We start from the raw sequence: 18,974 nt of genomic DNA on the forward strand, positions 1-18,974 counted from the left end.
CAATGGAATTAAATAGAAATTCATATGTGAATAAAGGATACCAAAATAAAGGAATAAAAGGACATGAGCCCTACATAGGGTTCTCACCAGATAGCATGAAGAAGCTAAGTTTTTTTCATGAAGGTGTAAATCACAGAAGAGATTAGCAGTGTGGTGCACCCCATGAAATTTTGTACAGCTAGTCTTCTATCATATCATTTTTGAACAAGACAAAGAAGTAACTTCCTGCTGTTTCCCAGAATACAGTAAGCTCACATTAGGAGAAAACTCATGACTTTGATCCACAAAAATTAAAAAAGAGGCAAGATACTATTAGGCATGCCCTTGAGTCAAAAGAGAATCACGTTTAGATGTGATTGCAAAGAAAATAAAACGAAAGCTATAACTCACCTGCTTCTCCTCCACGTGTGCTTTGTTCGCTTCCTTTGCCGAATCCAGGGAATTCTGGAGTCGCCTTCTCTCCACCAGCGCTTCCTGGAGGCCACCCTCCAGCTGCTCTCGCTCCGAGTTCCACCAACCACTTTCCTCCTGAAGCTGCTCAACCTGTTGATAAACAAAGGAATCAATCGTGATAGGGATACGCGAGCTGAAGATTTTTTCACATGGGTTCAAAAACTGCTAATGAACTACCCCTATCAATGATTAAAGTCACTTTTATTATGGAAATAATTGAACTAGTGATTGGCTCAAGTGAATGTGCCACCACTGCCACTTGCCCCCTCTGAAAACCCCTTTTCGAAACCCTAAAGTTTGCTGGGAAGATATCAACCGCTCCCTTGACCTCATACCCTGATCCGTGCCCTCCTTTTTCATCCCCAAAGAAGGGAAGGACTTCCTGTATGCCATCAATGAGAGTGCCGTCAAGGATTTTGTCCCTGCAGTGAAACTCAGAACCAAGAAATTCCCCTTTTAGTTTGAAGCTGACACCCTATATGCTCTCAGAAACAAAAATCAAGCATGGTACCTCTACAAAACCACTCGGAACTAACACACTTGTAGTTTTTACACGGAGCTTCATTACTCTAAAACTACTCTCACATGACTTGATCAGAAGGAATGCACGTGGTGTGTGCTCATCTATTACTGCCACCCCAAACAATTTCATGTCTTCTGTGAATTGCCGCCCTAATCATTCCTGAATTCCAGACACTGCTTCTAATGAAAACATTAATGCCGAGAGCTCCGAAGGACCAAACTTGTTTGCTAAATTCTATTCAGATTGTTTCATGCCTGCATCCAATCTACCTTCCATCCACGACCACTCCCTTGCATTAAAATCTACACACTGTCTATCCTGCATAGGGAGCAATCCAAAGGAGATATTTCACTTTCTTTCAAAAATACCTCTCCACCATTCACCACGTCCTCATGGCCTCAGTTTTATCTTTGCACATAACTGTGCCTCCTTGCTCCCAATTCTTCCGAGTCTTCTCTTGACACTCAGCATCTTTACGCACCAATGGAAAACAGCAATCAATATTCCTACTTACAAAACTGGTCCTAAAGGTGAAGTTACAAACTATTGCCCTATTTCATTACTAATAATCCTATCTACTGTCTCTGAGAGGATTATCCTTAATGTATTATACTACTGTACATTCCCTATCCCATCGAATAATCAACATTGTTTCCCACCTAATCGTTCTTGTCTCACTAATCTAACTATCTTCCATCACCATGCTGTCCCTCAATACCAAAAAATTTTCAACTTGATGCCATATTTCTTGATTCCTCTTTCACAAGTTTAGTCAAGAGTTCAGCATACCATTTTATTGATCTCATCAAATCCTTCCTAAGCAATTGAACACAATGGATTATACTTTCTGGCACATCTTCTCACTGGTCCCCAGTAACACCTGGTGTTCCTCAAGGCAGTGTCCTAGGGCCACATCTATTAGCCTCTTCATTGTTAATCTGGCCATACTTTTGCCTCCCTCCCAGGCTAATACTCTACTCTATGCCGAGGACTGTAAAATATTCATACCAATTCACACTACCTCGGACAGCAAAGTTCTTCAAAATGCCTCAAATTTGACTGTCAAATGGTGAAATACTTCTCGGAAGCTCAACTTGAATTCCGATTGATCATCCTGATTTGCTTTCCTCTATTAATTTCAATGTCCCCTGTTGATCCACACGTACACATTCATAATTCCATAAGACTATTCCTCATCAAGCGCTCACTCCACTACCGACTTTCCTCCCCACTGAATTGATTGCTGTATAACATTGATCCATTTATTTTGCCCCTAAACTCATTTATCAATGTACCATTGCCCTATGAATAAATACACCTCTTTCTCTACCTCCCTTTACACATGTCTTGTATTTATGTTCTTTACTATTTTAACCCAATACTCTTGGTCAAAATAGGAAAAAAATTGAATTTAATATGCTGTACATATTTAGATAGCATTGTGCTTAGGGACCAAGATGAAAATATTGAAAGCAGAGTGGCACATCATTTTGACGGTGATATAGTTTATCATAGAGAGCACGAGGATTCAAAACACAAATTGATAACTCTCTTCAGAAACATTGAAAATTCTCCAGATTCTAATGCTGACCATGGTTTTAGAAAATTTAGTCTTTAGAGAAAGCCTGGGGGAATGCACTCACTTTCATTGTAAGTCGCTTGTTCTCTGCCTGTAGGGAATCGACTCGTGCTGCCACCTCCGTGTCCATCTCTTGCTTCTTTGCCTCCAGCTCGGCAGTGAGTCGGCTGTTCTCAAGCTCCAGTCGAAGCACCCTCGCCTCAGCCTGCCTGGACAGCTGGTCGCTCAGGCTTCGGTTCTCCACGCCACCACCTTCCTCCTCATCTTCATCTGACCCAACCTCACTGCCTTTGCCTTGAATTCAAAGGGGAAAAAACACACTTAACTCACCATCATCACGTTTGCACATTAACTGTGCTATTTTCTCATCCCTACACTAAGCAAACCACCATGTTGTTTGTTACCATAAATAAATTAACAATCGTAGAGAGGAGATAACAATAGTAGCAAAGGACGCGAGAGAAAACTAACGGGAGACGTATGAAAGATCCACAGAGAAAAAATCATCCGCCTTGACCGGGATTCGAACCCGGATCCCCCGATTTCCAGTCGATTGCTTTAGCCAGTTAAGCTACCGAGGCATCATTCTTCCCTGTGGATATTTGTGGACACTTTTTTTTGTTTGATTGGATTTGTGGCACCGGACAAGGTGCTGCTGGACTGCAGAGTACATGATGCCACAAGCAGTCCAATCGTGCGCACAGCACCACAGCCGGAGAGCAGGCCCGGACATAGAACACAAAGAGGTGTTCGCTCTTGACTAGTTTTAAAGTAATGATTTTTTCTCTGTGGATCTTTCGCACGATTGTGCATTGCGGGTGACTTCCGTAAAAGTTATCACCGCGGCTAGTCCTGGTATACTTTAAAAAAAAAAAGGAAGTCGTATGTTGAGAGAGCTATGAAAAAGACGTGTTTTAAAAGACCAGCAGAAAAAAAAGTAGAGGACGCAAAGGAAAAGGAGGCGCCCACAAAAACATCCATCTATATACACATGTAAATACATTAATCCTGTCACTGTGCATGTAAAATTTGTCAATTCTGTCGTTCATACGACAATATAATATCAATATGAAGGAAGCATTTGGCTGCTCGAAGCATATCATAGTGTGACAAGTATTTATTTCATGGGGTCACCATAGACCCTGTGTGTTATTGTTGGCCCTGCAAATACCAGCGAACAGCTTGCATTGAATTATTTTCATTCACAGCACATGAATTTATTTTAACTGACGGGAGGTTGCCAGACTGGATGCATTGGATTACCGAGAGTCTGGATTACACAGGTTCAACAGCAGAGTCTAAGATAAGGTGCGTGATGATGGAGACAAGGTTTTTATTTATTCAAACTCATTCATAACGCTCTAGTTAATACCAGGCTTAACAATGGTGTATTTAGTTGGGGTGCAGCTTATAAAAATTCTATAAGATCCATTGTTGTATTGCAAGAAAGGCCTATTAGAGTAATTTTAAAAAAGAGCCGTCTTGAAAGTTCCTTTCCTTTATTTTGTAGTATAGGCTTTCTTCCCTTGAGACATCTTTTATTTACAAGGTTTTACATTAATTTTTCATGAGAAGTGGAAATACGGGGTTATTATTATACAACCGTTCTTCCTTCACCCTACGAAGATCACTTTACTTTACCAAGATTACTTTACCAAGACCTAACCTTAAGCTGTGTAAACGTTGTTTCTCGTTTATAACCCCAAAAGTGTATAACTTATTACCTGATTCATGTCTGAAAGCAAAAAATAATAATGCAATTGTGAAAAATATACAGTCTTGGTTGTTTAGAAAGCAAGGTATGGAGGATATTTTTCTATGATAAAATACCATGTAATACATGTACTTACTTACTTCAACTCAAATACTGAGCCTAAATTATTTATATGTCAGCATGACCCTATGTAAATGATGGTAGCCATAAAACAGGTTGTCCTTAATGGCTACCTAAAGTTACTCCATTTTATGTAATTAATTCTATTCTGTACTTTTTATTTTTTTGGAGTAATAAACAATTTATTATTATTATTAAAGAAGAGGGGTGAAAAAGAGAGAGAGAGCCAAGATGGACTAACCTCCCTTGGTCCTGTGCTCACTCTTGAGCGCCTCCCTCAGTTGCTCAATCACTTGCAGCTTCACGCGCATCGCCTCCGTCCCCAGCTCCATCGCTTTCGCCTTCTCCGCCTCACGCTCCATCTTCAAGTCCATCATCTCTCGTCGCACGCAGTTCACCTCGCTCTGCAACAGCGATGCCTTCTCTGCCTTCGGACGCACAGCACTCAACTGATCTTCCAGCAAATCTTTTGTTTCCTGCAAAACCCTGAGCCAAGCAAAACCATAGGTGGTGAGCACTGGGAATCTTTTGGGGAATTCATTTCGATCACTATTTTACAATTGGGACAAATGCCTCGTGGAATTGAAAGTACAGTGGAACTTGGTTAGTACGTTCCTCCTTAGTACGTTTTCCTCCTTAGTACGGCGATTTCCCTCGGTCCCGGTACCATCCGAACAAAATACAGGTAAAAGAATTTGGTTAGTACGTTTGAAAAAATTGCGCTTTCCTGGTTAGTACGCTCAATTGCTTGCCGTGACGCAACCCGCAATTCGTTCTCTAGTGTCTTCTTAAGGGTCGCAAACGTCTGAATTCATGATTTAATTTATTATTGTTAGCCATTAACATTCTTCCATTCATTCCACATCTCTTTCTTCTACCGTAATTTATCCAAATGCATTTCTGAATTCTTGTGACGTGATGAAAAATAAAATGCGGCCGTTTTTCGGGAATGTCTGACCAGTCTGACTATGAAAAACTACAGCCAATAAGAAGCCCCAATAGGGAAGTGCACTAGTGTTTCAAATGCACCAAACACATTTTTTAAATTAGAGTTCAGAATAACATAATGTCGTAAAACCACAGTTTAAATCCTAATAGTGAATACTTGATTCGAGATGACCGTCTGAAATATGGAAAAATTCAAAGGCCGCGAAAACGGGTGTCCATGTTGAATATTGGCCGTGACGTCACAAGGCAGTAGCAGAAGGCAGCTTCTACACCGTTTAGTTTTACCACTATTATTGCATAGAAAAATTACAGAATTTGAGGGTATCCGTTTTTTGCTGTCATAAAATATCTTCAGATTATATATGTGGCTGCTTCTCTTTTGAGTAAACGACTTCATCATTGCGTAATATATTAATATTCATTTACGTGTCAACTTCAAGTTTGGAAAGAGTAGTACGAATAACACATTGAATCTTTAATAAATGCATGATGGCATTTATTTTTCGCTGGGTATATTTTGGCACAATGCCGTTTATCATGCCAAAACTTTTTTTGTAAGAACCGAGTCAAACTAATATACCTATTTCAGACGTTTGCTGCAAGACTTATTCGTTGCGTATGTATTCACGCCGGCCGGAACGTTCGCCCTTCGCTACTAGAATCATGGGATGTTAGCCTTATTTCCGAGCTGGCTGGTTGTTGCAATGGTTCGCTGTCCAGGATGGGTTCAAGAAAAGATAATCTTGGTTGGGAGAAGGAAAAGTCCAACGATTTATAATTGGTATACCAAACTTTGATGTATTTATGGGTACTGAATTTTTGAATAAGGAGGACAGGTTCAACGCTCCATAGAAATGCGAGACGTTAAGGCTAACAAGGGGAGACCGCGTACCTTGCTGCATCTTTTTCAATTAGGGCGTTAGTTAGGCTGTAATTAATTAATTTTCATGCGTTACTTTTTACAAGTTACATATATAAATTTAAAATAATCTCATTGGGTCGGTTGGGGTAGTGGTAGAGTGCACGAGTCAAAGGATAGACGTTACCCTAAGGACCATGGTTCAAGTCTACGTCATGGCATTATTTTTTGTTGCCTTCATTGTGATCATACGGCGTCTAGTTTATCATTAATTATAATTGCAGCAATCATTGACATGAGACAATTTTTTATCGTCATTATGGCGTTTAGGTATTTTAGCAGTGTCATTACAAACGCCGAGATACGATGACTACAAGGGTTGGTGTGCGCTAAAATGTTAATTTTTTCTTTGCTTATACTGACCAACTTCCACATTAAAAATGAAAACCACTCTTGCAAGAGCACATACCATTAAAGGCTCGCGGCAAGCAACAATATGCGTACAGGCATAATTAATAAGAACACAAAGCGAATATAAAATGCCATATATCTCGAACACTTGTAATTCACATTACTCCAAAGGGAGTTTACTTACTCAGTACATACCTAAGAACCTTGTACTCAGTACCTACCAGTTTACCTCAGTAGCAGTGCTAAAAGAACCATTCTGAAATATAATTTCAACTAACAAATAGGATGAAATAAAAGTTGATAACCCTGGACCGGGCGCGCTGGCGTATAAAATACGTCAATCTTTGAAAACCAAGGATTTCGACATTGTACGTACATTCTGGGCTATAATGGTCTCGTGTATTCTTACAATGTACTTTGCCTATATTGCGAGTTTTCAAAGTTCGAGGTATTGTAGCTAATTTTTTAGATCAGCAAGATGAGCCCGTCACCAGTGGAGTACAAATTACGCCGCGCGACCTGCCGTGTACCTTTATATCTGTATCACCTATAAATGTACTAATTTCAACAAATAAAGATTAACTTTAACAAAAATCGTTTGTTATCATATATGCACATATCATGGGCAAAGTACGCATTTTGCCCGGTCGTGTAAAAAAACAGTTGCGCCATAATTCTTTAACCAAACTACTTTCAGTTTATAAATTACGTAGGTCTACGCGGAAGATGCTATATTTTGACTCAACACACTTTCTGATGTGACTGAGGTACCTATTAAGTAAATTATTATAATATAAATATCAATTTGATCTCACAATACCTTCAAATGATCTTCAAAACAGAATATCATCGATAGGTAAGAGTCAGGAGCATCCTTGAACCATTTATTCCGTATAGCTTGTGCTTAAGGCACGGGAATAAATATCTTCTCCAGGCTTTTGTTTCGACGTCGAGATGAAATTTGGAACAAAAAATCATTTATAATTCTATTTTGAATTCATGTTTTCGGTACTAGACGACATTTTTAGGAAGCAAACTCCACCGATTCCCGGAAACTCTCGCCGCGCTAAAGAAGGCGACGGAATACAGCGATACTCCACTGGTGACTACTGCCTTGTGACGTCACATCTCAATCAAGATGGAGGCACTGTGTTTCAGTGCAACATGAAATTTTCCGACTTTCAAAACGTTTTAAAGTGCATACCCCAGATGCAGAAAATAAAAGTGACTATACTAATGTTTCTTTTTTAGGCTAAACTTTCAAATTCAGCAATAAAAAAAAATTAGTGCACTTCCCTATTTTCCCCACCCCGAGCTCCTCACCTTCTGTTGCCTTTGGAGCGCTTGGGAGTGCCCACTGCCGCGCACAAAGTTCGTGAGTGGGCAATTGTTGCTATTGCACGAGTTATCATGATGAAGAAATGAGTCTTAACGGTATTAGACAATTCCCACATTATCTAAAGCAGTACTGCTCCATAAACTCGACGTCGTGCGTATTTACTTGACTACTGTTGCGGGAGCAGACGATCCTCTGGATCTCCACGCGAAGCTTAGCTTAAAAATACTTGATCTCGGAACAAAAGCAGACGACATTAGACAAATTTTGAAAGTAAATTTTAACTGTTTAATATAAAATTTTCTTGTAATTACGTCGTAATCTAATAATCTTGCGTGTCATCAGTCGATATATCGATCGATTTTACAATCGAAATGGTATCATTCCAGAAGCGAATGTCTACGGCTGTTGCCGTAATTTGAAAGTCAATATAATTTTGCCCAATTTTTATGATGTTTAAAAAACCAGTTGACTTACTCCGGGTTGTTGTTATATTCTCCGAGTACGCTGTGAGAAAGAAAAATGACTTGTCTTCGCTTGTCTGAGCTTCACTCGTCCTCGTTCTGTAAATATATATAGGATAAATCACGGGAGATAGACGCCGTAATCATGAAATCGTCTCCGGGATGTCCATGAAAAATTGCGATTTTTATTCACATCGTATTGTTTTTCATGGTAGCGCTCATTTTCTTGATTTTAAATGTGAAAAGAGTTCAGGAAGGCGATCCTATGAGAACTACCGATAGTAATTGTAATTATGACGACTTTTTCACTGATTGCAATAACCCCGACTGCTATTATTTACTTTCCTCGTTAGTACGTTTTCCTGGTTAGTACGTTCATTTTTCGTGGTCCCTTCAGAAACGTACTAACCAAGTTCCACTGTATTATATTTCTCCGAATATAGTCCCCCTCTGAATATAGTCCCCCGCCCCCCTAATTTTGAAGCTTCAGTTTCCGGAAAAGTTAAAAAATAATGCGTTTGAATATAATCCCCCCCTTTACTTTTACCACAGGCATTTTTGGAATAAAAGGGGGGACTATATTCAGACATATACGGTAGCATCATCATAAGTAATAAAGATATCATAATACATACTGAAACAACATGTTTAAAATTAAATTTGCCTTCAGAAGGATAAGCATTTAGTGCTAATGATCAGGATTTAGGCAAGGGTACAAACATTTCAACACTCAGCCAATTCAAATAAAGAATAACCCTGTTTAAAAGAGAATGTTAGGTAGTGTCACTTGATTTTTTTTCCGTATTTTTCCTTACACAATTAGGCCTTATGGCATCTGTAAGTTCACCCCAGCCTTTGTCCCCAGGGATTAAAATGGGAGTGTGGAGGCTTAGTAAAGGTTCCACAAGATTCCACCGTTTGATTTCCATGATAAAAATCTTTATGTAAGATTTAACACTTTTCCAGCAAACAGAATATAAAAACTTTTCTTGGGATTCCACACAAGTAAGATTTTGTAAAAGCGCCAAAAAAAAAAAAAACCTACCAAATCTTACCTGTGGGATAATTTTTTTTTTTGGCACTTTTACAAAATCTTACCTGAGTGGATTCCCGAGAAAAGTTTATGTATAAAAATCTATGTTTCCCCGGACTTTTTCACACTCTCCTTCCAACAATTTCAAAAAAATTAAGATTTGCTAAGTCAACTTCACCAGTGATTCAAGTTTACCAGGGAAATACACATCATAGCTGTTATGGACTACTTGGAGAAGCATGCCTTGTGGTCAAATTATCTACAACTTAGGAATTGGTTCACTTGCTCGGGGTAAAAAACACAATAAATGTACAATGGATTGATAATTCTTCTTGACCTCTATATTATTATATTAGTTGATATTTCTCTTGAGGTGGAAGTCCGCAAACGAACACTTCAGTAGGAAAACGTTTAGAAAATTTATTGTTCTTCCTCAGGGTTTATCATGAAGTACAGCAAGTCCGCGACATATGAACAAGATGCATTCCAAGACCTTGTTCGAGAGTTGAATTTGTCTATAAGTTGAAAAACCTGAATAAGGCAACAAAAAGCGTAGTTATCCTACTGAATGCAACACTGCATTACAAGTTTCTGTTATGCCCTTATAACGAACTGTTGGCGGCTGGGCGGTAGAGATCTAGTAGCCAATAAGAAGCACTGCCCCTTCCACCTTGCCATTCCCCTCCACCCCCTTCCTTGTCATACGGCCGACCAGCATTACCAGTCCATGAAAAAAACTGTACGTGAGGCAGTGCAGGTGTGATCTCCACAGATTAAGTTTGGCAACACTGCATCCCGGAGAGCAATTTTCACTGCACAAAAGTCGGATAGAGACTGTGGCCCCCTACACACTTTCACCTACCACTCACTCTTTCATGATTGGCTAGAAGAGTGGGTGGGCCTCGAGCGCATTCAAGGTCACCCACCATCAGATGGGGAAAAGGGTCTGACTGCGTCGCATGCCCAGCTAGATCAGTTCGTCACAATAGGGTGGTTTCCTTTTATTTTTTTATTGCCTAAATCGAAAGATTATTACTCCTGGAGTACGTTTTTCATGCTTTTAGATTTTTAAATGACGATATCTATTTTTTGCGGTTAAATGAAAAGTGAAATTTTTCAAGCGTGCGAAAACACGACGGCTAAGTATGAATACCGCGTAATCTCCAGGTGACGCCGTTCTGGTTCCCTCTGCCGCAAGTGAGGTGACCTTGGGGCGAGGCTTTGAGCGTTGATACGATGCAGGATGTTAGCAGGTAGCCGAGTACCCTGCTATCTGGTAGCGCTTGGCTTAAATAAGGATTATTATTCCCCTATCAAACGAGGAAAACTTTACGACCATAGGCAGTTTTAATAGGTGATTATTAAGAGATGTTTCCCTGAGTTCTGTGCCTCATGCATGCATTGGTAATCTCAGACTATGTAAAACTCCTATCTACTCGTATAGAAACTAGGTCCCTGTGACGTCACGTGGAGTGGCGCCAATCTCGCCTTTTTCAAATGAGGATAAAATTGACCCTTGCCATTCGTCTAAACCGGTATTTCTAAAAACAAATAATTTGTATATTATGAATACACTAATGGTGGGTAACGAATCGCAAACAATGCCTTTCGTTTTCTTTGATGAAGGAAACTACCCTATTGTGAGTTAGCACACAATTGTGATGCAGTGTTGCATTTTGCAGGATTACTGTACTCCTCAATGTCTTGGATACAGTCTGCCCAGCGAGAGTTGTCCGATGACAGCACAAAAAGAGGGGTGGAAAACCCTGTGCCAGCATGGTTTGCGGTTAATCGCTGTCCTCCAAACGCACCTCACATCCTCACCTAGTCATACAACGTTTTCACATGTATATAGAGCACTGAAATAAGCCTGAACAACCAAAACAAGCCCTTTCTTCTAATCACCAAAGTAGGGGATTCCTCCTTTGGGTCCCTAATGCTCTTGTCCATATGGTTCCTTTCTTCACGGAACCCTTTTGTTTACAAGTGACGTCGGCATTTCCCTTTCTTACCCGGCAACCTTACCCCCTACCCCAAACTAGACCCTTCCAACTGTCATCGGACAACTCTCAGTGGCCGGAGTGTATGTTTATCAACTTACGAACAAGGTCTTGGAACTACAAGGACTTGCATATCGAGGACTTACTACATTCGGGAAGTGATCAACCTTCGATTGTGTTCTGCCATTGAGTGAAAAGAATTTTGTTGTTTTTACATATTAGAGCAAAATTTAATCGCATATATTATATACTTTTTTTTTAACAAGTCCTAAAAGAAACGTTCATACGAACTTAAGTTATTACAAACCTCTGGTTTTTCGGTCCCGTGAACTTCATAATAACGAGAGTCTACTGTAGCATCATTACCTGACGATCGTACAATAATTATAAAATTGAGGAAATTGCTCCTGCTTCTTTGTTATGTTCCATTTCAACTCCATCTCGCCTGAAACCTCTGATTATATTTGTGTTTGTTCATAATTTAATCATGTACATCATACACATTACTCTGAGGTTATGCATGTTTTTTGTGATGATTCCTAAAATAAACACTCTTACAAAGTTCGTTATTAAGAACCTCCAGTTTTTCAGACTACTTCGTAATAATGAGAGTTTACAGTAACACATTAACTTTTAAGCAAAACTGGTTAAATTTGAGGAAATACCATCTAAATGAGCAAACCTCAATAACTCATCACAATCGTCGGCCTCAGTGGCGGCGGGTATAATTCCTCGCCTACCACACCGAAGGTCGCGGGTTCGAGTCCCGCCTGGATAGGTTGCCCCTTCCAGGGCATGGGTGTGTGTTATCATCTGCTGTTGATTGTTTATATACTTCCGATGTAAAGGCCTCATTGTGCTGTTTTCGGGGGTAAGGGAAATAAATAGGGAAATTATTACCGATTATCCTCTCGCAGTTCATCCACCATTGCCCGATACACTTCCATGTCCCTGAGCCGCTCTTTATACCGACGAATGTCCTCCTCCATCTGGTCTGCCTGCACGGCACGCTCTCTCAACGCATCCAACTCGTCCTGGTAACTGGCATACTCCCGTGCCTTCTCCGTCAAGTCTTGAACCTTAAAGACAAAGCCATCAGGGTAAGAAGCACATCACCAGACACAAAAAATTATACATAAAAGTACATAATAGTTCTTATAGCTCAGCCACCAAGGCTACATTAATTTTCCCCAGAAACAAAGCCCAAAATCTAAGAAAGCATAAGGAAGATGATTACCCAAAATCCAGATTCCTGGTAAGAATTCTTACACGTTCAACCATTCTCTCATAAGTAAAAAAAAATAAGAAAAAGCAAATGTTGCCGCCCATTTATCAAGAGTTGGTGTTGTCATTAGCGTTATGATTCATTTGCATAAGTAGAGCCTTCGATTGAGGTAAGGAATTGCTGACAAGAGTGAAAACAAACACAAGCCACACAAAGCAAATGCACAAAGCTGAGGAGTAGCAAAAAAGGGGCAACCCACACGGCATGAATTCATAACGTCATCAACTTATATGCAAACTGGTTTAGGCCATTGATTTTTCTTATCCAGCAGCTAGAGAAGAAGGCAACTGACCGAAAAGCGGAAAAAAATAAGCATCTCTCTACTTTTCAAAATCTATCAAAAATAAAAATATTTGGTCAGCATGCCCATTTGAGAATGACTCTTTGAACTACATTTCAGAAGTAGTCAAAGAAAAACGCACCCTCCTCCTCAAAGCACTCGTCTCCGCATGTGACTGCTTCAGCTCTTCCCGACAGTCGCCGAGTGTCTCTGTCCTCTCCTCCAGCTCCTGTCGCAGCCGCCGGATTCTCGCCTTCAGCTCAGACACCTCCACTGAGATGGCAACAGTGCTCTGGTGATGGCTGGAACTCCTTACCTTCTCTCGGGTAGCATCCTCATCCTTTCCTGAGGTTATAATGAGTAGGCAAGCATTAAAACCCCATAGGCTTCTATGAACAATTTGGTCGGTGTCAGTCCTAGGCCCATTTCTTTTTTAATACGTACATTAATGATTTAAGAGCAGTATCAGAGGTGATTCAATACCGTATTTCTACGAATATAGTCCCCTCCCTAATTTGGACGCTTGAGTTTCAGGAAAAATTTTTTAAAAATGGGTTTGAATGTAGTCCCCCCCCCTTTACTTTTACGATAGGCATTTTGGAAAAAAAAGGAGGGACTATATTCAGACAAATACGGTATTATATGCTGATGATGCAACATGCCTCCTTAAAGGAAAATGCATTGAGAGCTTAAAGAATACAATGATACAATTTACAAGAGTTGCCCAGAAAGTAATGCACCATATTTTAATTGTTTGTCATTTATTTATTGCACACAATGAGAATTACACACACGAATTAATGATGTTTCAACCACACCCTATTTTTGTTTATTTGACTAAGCATGCGTATTTCTTTAAAGAACTTAACGCATAGGGGAGATCGATATCAGAATTTTCTTCAATACAGTGGTTATTCTGTGTGAATTCAATACATAACTGCGTAAAATCTAGATTAGCTGGCTCTTTGGAGCTGAGTTTATGCTGTGGAAAATCATGAAAAGATGTAAAATTGCAGTTTCACCATTGCAATTCCATATTCTTTCCGGTCAGACTTGAGTGCCGCTGGGTAAAAACAAGACTTGATGTGAAATCAAAGTTTTACTGTATACCAATAATGTAGAGGAATTGGGAGTATAAAATACGCTGGCATTTAAGAAATGCCAATTGAGGTTGATTATGGGGTAGTCTTAGGTAAATATAGATGATGGCTCACCACTGCCATTGGACGAAGGTGTCACAGCACCACGGCTTGCCTCACATTCTGGCCCCTCGCCCTTGACACCAATGCAGCCACCACTCTCGTCCCTGAGGATGCTCTTGGTCCACTTGTTCAAGTACGCATCCCTCTCCTTGGCCAAGCGCACCACATGCGACGCAAGAAGCTCAGGCACAACCACATCATTTCCATTCGTACCCATCACTTCCTCCCACTCCTGTGTCAACACCAACTCCTGGCTGTTGGTCACCTACAGACATTCAAAGAGACAAGAGACAAACTTGCATAAAACTTAAGAAAATCAAGTATTCAAGATCACACCATAAATGACTTCATTGGGTGTGTTTTGGAAAAAATCTGGCGGACTGCTGAATTCACTGGTATCTTTAAAAGAGAATGACATTAGTATCTCTTTATGCATACACAAGGTCCATCAAATGGTTACAGGTGCCCCAAATTAGAAGACTTATGTGAAGTGCCACTGAAAAATGTTCTGCACAAATTGCCCCAATTGTTTCCAGTTCGTAGCAGTGGGCATTAGCACACATTTGACAATGAAAAAGATTCTTTCTAATACCTCTGCTAAGACAATGAGCACAAGTTCCCAGACAAATGCAACTATTTCATTAAACCTAATGGCCCCTAATCACTTCCAATATCATAATATGCAATAACTGACAAAGGGTTTCCCAGAGTGGTCGACGCCCAGTCCAGGCCCAACGGGTTCACTTTTCTCCCCACGACTGTATTTACAGAACAGTCGTACCAAAATATAACAAATTTCATGAGACCCAAAAAGTTTGCTTTAGTGAAATTATTTATTGCGAAGTTGAAATTTTTCACCAAATTTTCAATGATGCCATAGACTGTAATATACGTTTCTATAGAAACAGTACTGTCATTAGCATTGAACGCATCTTCTTATTAACCTATAATTATAATTTAAAATGTTTAAAGATATATTAAAATATTGGTAAATTGGCCGGAGCTGATAAGATACCATGTGCAGGAGTATGCTTTTGGCAGAAAATAGTTTCACTCAACCAATGTGAATGAGTGAAGCTCTTTAGCAGAACATTCTCAATGGATCCATTTGTTAATCTCAACCACAACTTTGTCTCCTGGCACAAAATTTCAATACTGGATGGCACACAGATCATGTCGGATGATGGAAACATCAATTGATTTACACCGTCAAAGTGGCAAAGACCAATACAACAAACGTGGCAGGCCTACCAACCTGTTTGATGCAATCGACGATGGAGTGTTGGCAGTCGAGCGGGAGCTGCTTGATGGCCTCGATGAAGGGCTCCTTGGAGGGCCCCTGCACCGCTGCACCCAGCAGCAACAGAAGCATCAAGTGCATCGCAGCCAAGCACTGCTCCTCCCTGCTCCCCACGCCACCACCCTCGCCTGAATCACCTCCAGCCAGCACCACCGGGTCCGGGCACACGAGGATTGTTTGAAAAAGGTCATTCTACGGACGACACGCAATGCACAAGGAATCAATATCTCAGGCTTTTAGCTGCACATGTACATGCTTTTATTGACCACGTGTATTTTTGAGTGTGAATGAGTGCGTAGTGAAACTGTTAACTGGAGAGAGAGCAATACTTCTCTGGAACATCTACATAGCAGTCATGAAAGACTGGTGGATTTCAAGAAGACTCTGATATATTCATACGGAAAGGATAATTACCAGTATTACCTGATAATCAATGTAAATAAAATTTTAAGTTATAAATATATAGGTAAGTAGCAAAACAGAGGAGACAATAACCAACGTTAAAGTAAGAAAATAAAGCTTGAAGAGGTGAAACTTTTGCTACCTTTGAAGCTCAGTAAAGAGCGATGGATGGTAAAACTGAGAAATAGTCAGCAGAATAGGACAGAAACAGATGGAATTAGGAAGAATTAAATTACAGCCAATAATATAATACAAGCGTAGAAGTAAGGAAACAATTCATCAGATGGGTCATGTTTCTTTATTGGAGCGAGTCAAGGACGTTGAGAACAGCAGGAGACATTCTGGCCAATCTTACTTCAACCATTTTGAAACTGAGATCATACATATGTTGTGACCTTTTAAGCTTTTTTGATTACTGCATTAGTGTTTGCAAGGTTGTTTATCAATTTTTCACGTCATTTTATGGCCATACCATTTATTGAGCAAGTCTTCCATCGCATATTGTGACACATGCAGTCAACAAAGTTACACTAAAATGACAAGTTGACCTTTCCATCTGATCCACCCAATCAGCACATGACAAAACATAGGCACATGCATGAAAAAATGCATTTACTTACTTACCAGACAGACCATGTACGACTATCATTATTAAATTGGTATACAATCCCATTATGAGACTTGATTATTTTTTCACTCGTTGTATTCAATAGTTGAAATTAATAAATTCTCAATAATCCTGAGTAAACACCCTATTTATTTGATTCCAAGTGATCATATCTAACCTAACTTAGGGATAAATCAAGGAACCTAACTCGTCCATAATCTCAAAGCCAGGTTCATATTAATACACACAGTCGACCAAGTCATGGCTACAAGAGAGAGGAATTAATGAAATTCACGTCAACTTTGACTCCACAAAAGACAACTCCTCATTCCCAAAGAAATGATCACATGATGACAAGAACAATATAAGCGAGCAACAGAGGCAGAATTTCCTTTTTTTAACCTACGTCTCCCGCTGTCGCACAAGTGAGTGCATGAAAACCCTCTCCTAATGAGCAAATGGCGAACAGCCAGAGCACCAGCAGCACTCACACAATTCCCCATTCTTGACTGCTTTGTTCACTACAAACTGACTGAGCTGGACCTCTTAAGCACATCAAGAGGGGAATAATTACCCTGAGAAATTAAATTGCTAAAGTAAACAAAAAAAGAGAACGCACTAAGACATCCAAATGCCAACTAAATTCACCAAAATGAAATACTGAATAATGAAACGGGTACCAGAAACAATGAGTTATTCCTTACAGTCGAAAAACGTAGCACGACACATGTTAGCACATTAAAGTCACTGAATTCAGGGCATACTCCACTCGAAATCAGTAGTGGACCCGACTGCTGATATCAGCACACCTAACCCTTCAAATGCACCAGACTCATCTGGAACATGCAGTCATCACACAACAACTACACAAGAATCGAACCCAACAGTTTTAGACTAGCCCTAGGTGGGTTTACACTTGATATCTTCCCCATTGACGATCGCCTGAGACAATCGAAAAACCAGTTTCAGAGATAATTTTCCATCCAACTTTAGTTGGCATTTCAATTTCCTTCCCTGGGAAAATTCACAAAAGAACAGGGACCCAAACAAACGGACAGCAGGGCTTGAAAATCACACATGAGGGGGGGAAATGAATATCCACCTTCACAGAAAATACTTAAATGAATTGAAACAGTAGTGGAGTACGAACTGAATGAAATGTTAGAAATTAGATGATATTTAAGATGTATACCTATGCACAGAGGAATATTCAGATGTAACTATTACAGCAAATGCCATTCCTTCAGACTTTCCCTGACACTGCACTACTTCGCTGATACATTGGAATACCCCGGCTTTCCACGTCCTCCAGAACAGTGGTCACCCCGAACTTTTCTTTCATTTTTAGCTTGTCCTATTCAAAAATGTTTCCAATCCCTAAACAAAAATGTTTGCAGGAATTTCCCATGAAGAAAAACCCAATAATTTCCGGATAATGCCAGAAAAAAAATGAATTGGAACATAAATTGAAAACATCTTTTCAAGCACTTGCATTCTCACCCACCTCATAAACAGCTCGAACATTTTGCACATTCGATACCATGTTACGGATTCTGATGAGAGGATCGTTGTGACTTGGAACCACCAATCCCTTGTGTTCCGGATTTGGTTGTCTGCATAAAAAATAAGTTCATATAAGAGCATCACTCGCATTTTTCAATCAGAGTTGGTTCAATCGGTATCTTAATTGCACTTACATTAAGAGTATAACTTCATGAATGAGCACTCCATCCACTAGATCATCTAAAGTTACTAACTTCTCAGGGTTACTCAAGCAGGACTGAAACTGAATTAAATCGCAGGTTATTAAATATTCTCAAAACGCAAACAGTAGTACCCATTAATAAAGAAAAAGTTACCCATGTCACCAAAGGACTGGCCATAAATTGTTCACTTTCAACTGATGAATCCATGGTTTTAACGTCTGCTTCAGCGGATGCCATCGAAAATATTGAACTCATTCCTTTGAAATACCTTTTTGGCATCTACAACTCATCACAAAAACTTGTTTACCTACAAAATTGAAGCAAAAAACACTAGGTAAACAAACTAAAAACTGTCAATCGCACTATCAATCGTAGCATTCACATATATTACAAAAAATGACGAATGAACATTTAAAAGGCTATTTTAAACACTCACATGAATAAGAAAAACATTTAAAGGCTTGGTTAAAACTAATCAGCATTATAATCAAGGGCAAACATGGTAACAAGGAAACTTCTACAACACATTCCGGAATTCTGTACATTAACAACTATTAGTGAAGCATTACAACCCCGGAGTAGCATTCAACATTTATCAGGAGTATTTTTCTGGATACGGTACGGTCATGCCACCGCCCAAGAAAATTTCCGAAGTAATTAACAAAAACAAATCCCCTCCCGATCACTTTTCCCCATCCCTTCGTCAAGTGAGAATCGAAAAACACAAAAAATAGGTTATCGAATATATCGAT

At 39.7% G+C, this 18,974-nt stretch overlaps 1 protein-coding gene across 2 annotated transcripts in view; it reads right to left on the bottom strand.

Annotated features, from left to right (window-relative positions):
* The window catches only part of LOC124157077 (girdin), a 62,290-nt gene extending 43,382 nt beyond the window's left edge, over positions 1 to 18,908 (bottom strand). For both annotated transcript variants that reach the window (XM_046531552.1, XM_046531551.1), the window contains exons 1-11: positions 18,659 to 18,908; positions 18,376 to 18,529; positions 18,214 to 18,302; positions 18,021 to 18,129; positions 15,463 to 15,699; positions 14,220 to 14,472; positions 13,148 to 13,350; positions 12,341 to 12,519; positions 4,631 to 4,875; positions 2,620 to 2,849; positions 391 to 543 (exon numbers count right to left, since the gene is read on the bottom strand). In XM_046531552.1, the coding sequence (XP_046387508.1) occupies positions 391 to 543; positions 2,620 to 2,849; positions 4,631 to 4,875; positions 12,341 to 12,519; positions 13,148 to 13,350; positions 14,220 to 14,472; positions 15,463 to 15,699; positions 18,021 to 18,129; positions 18,214 to 18,302; positions 18,376 to 18,501 (1,824 nt within the window). In that variant the 5' untranslated portion in view covers positions 18,502 to 18,529; positions 18,659 to 18,908. The remainder of the gene's footprint in view (positions 1 to 390; positions 544 to 2,619; positions 2,850 to 4,630; positions 4,876 to 12,340; positions 12,520 to 13,147; positions 13,351 to 14,219; positions 14,473 to 15,462; positions 15,700 to 18,020; positions 18,130 to 18,213; positions 18,303 to 18,375; positions 18,530 to 18,658) is intronic.
* Between the last annotated feature and the right edge of the window lie 66 nt (positions 18,909 to 18,974).

Source organism: Ischnura elegans, chromosome 4 (genome assembly GCF_921293095.1).
Source record: "Ischnura elegans chromosome 4, ioIscEleg1.1, whole genome shotgun sequence".
NCBI classification, from domain to species: domain Eukaryota; kingdom Metazoa; phylum Arthropoda; class Insecta; order Odonata; family Coenagrionidae; genus Ischnura; species Ischnura elegans.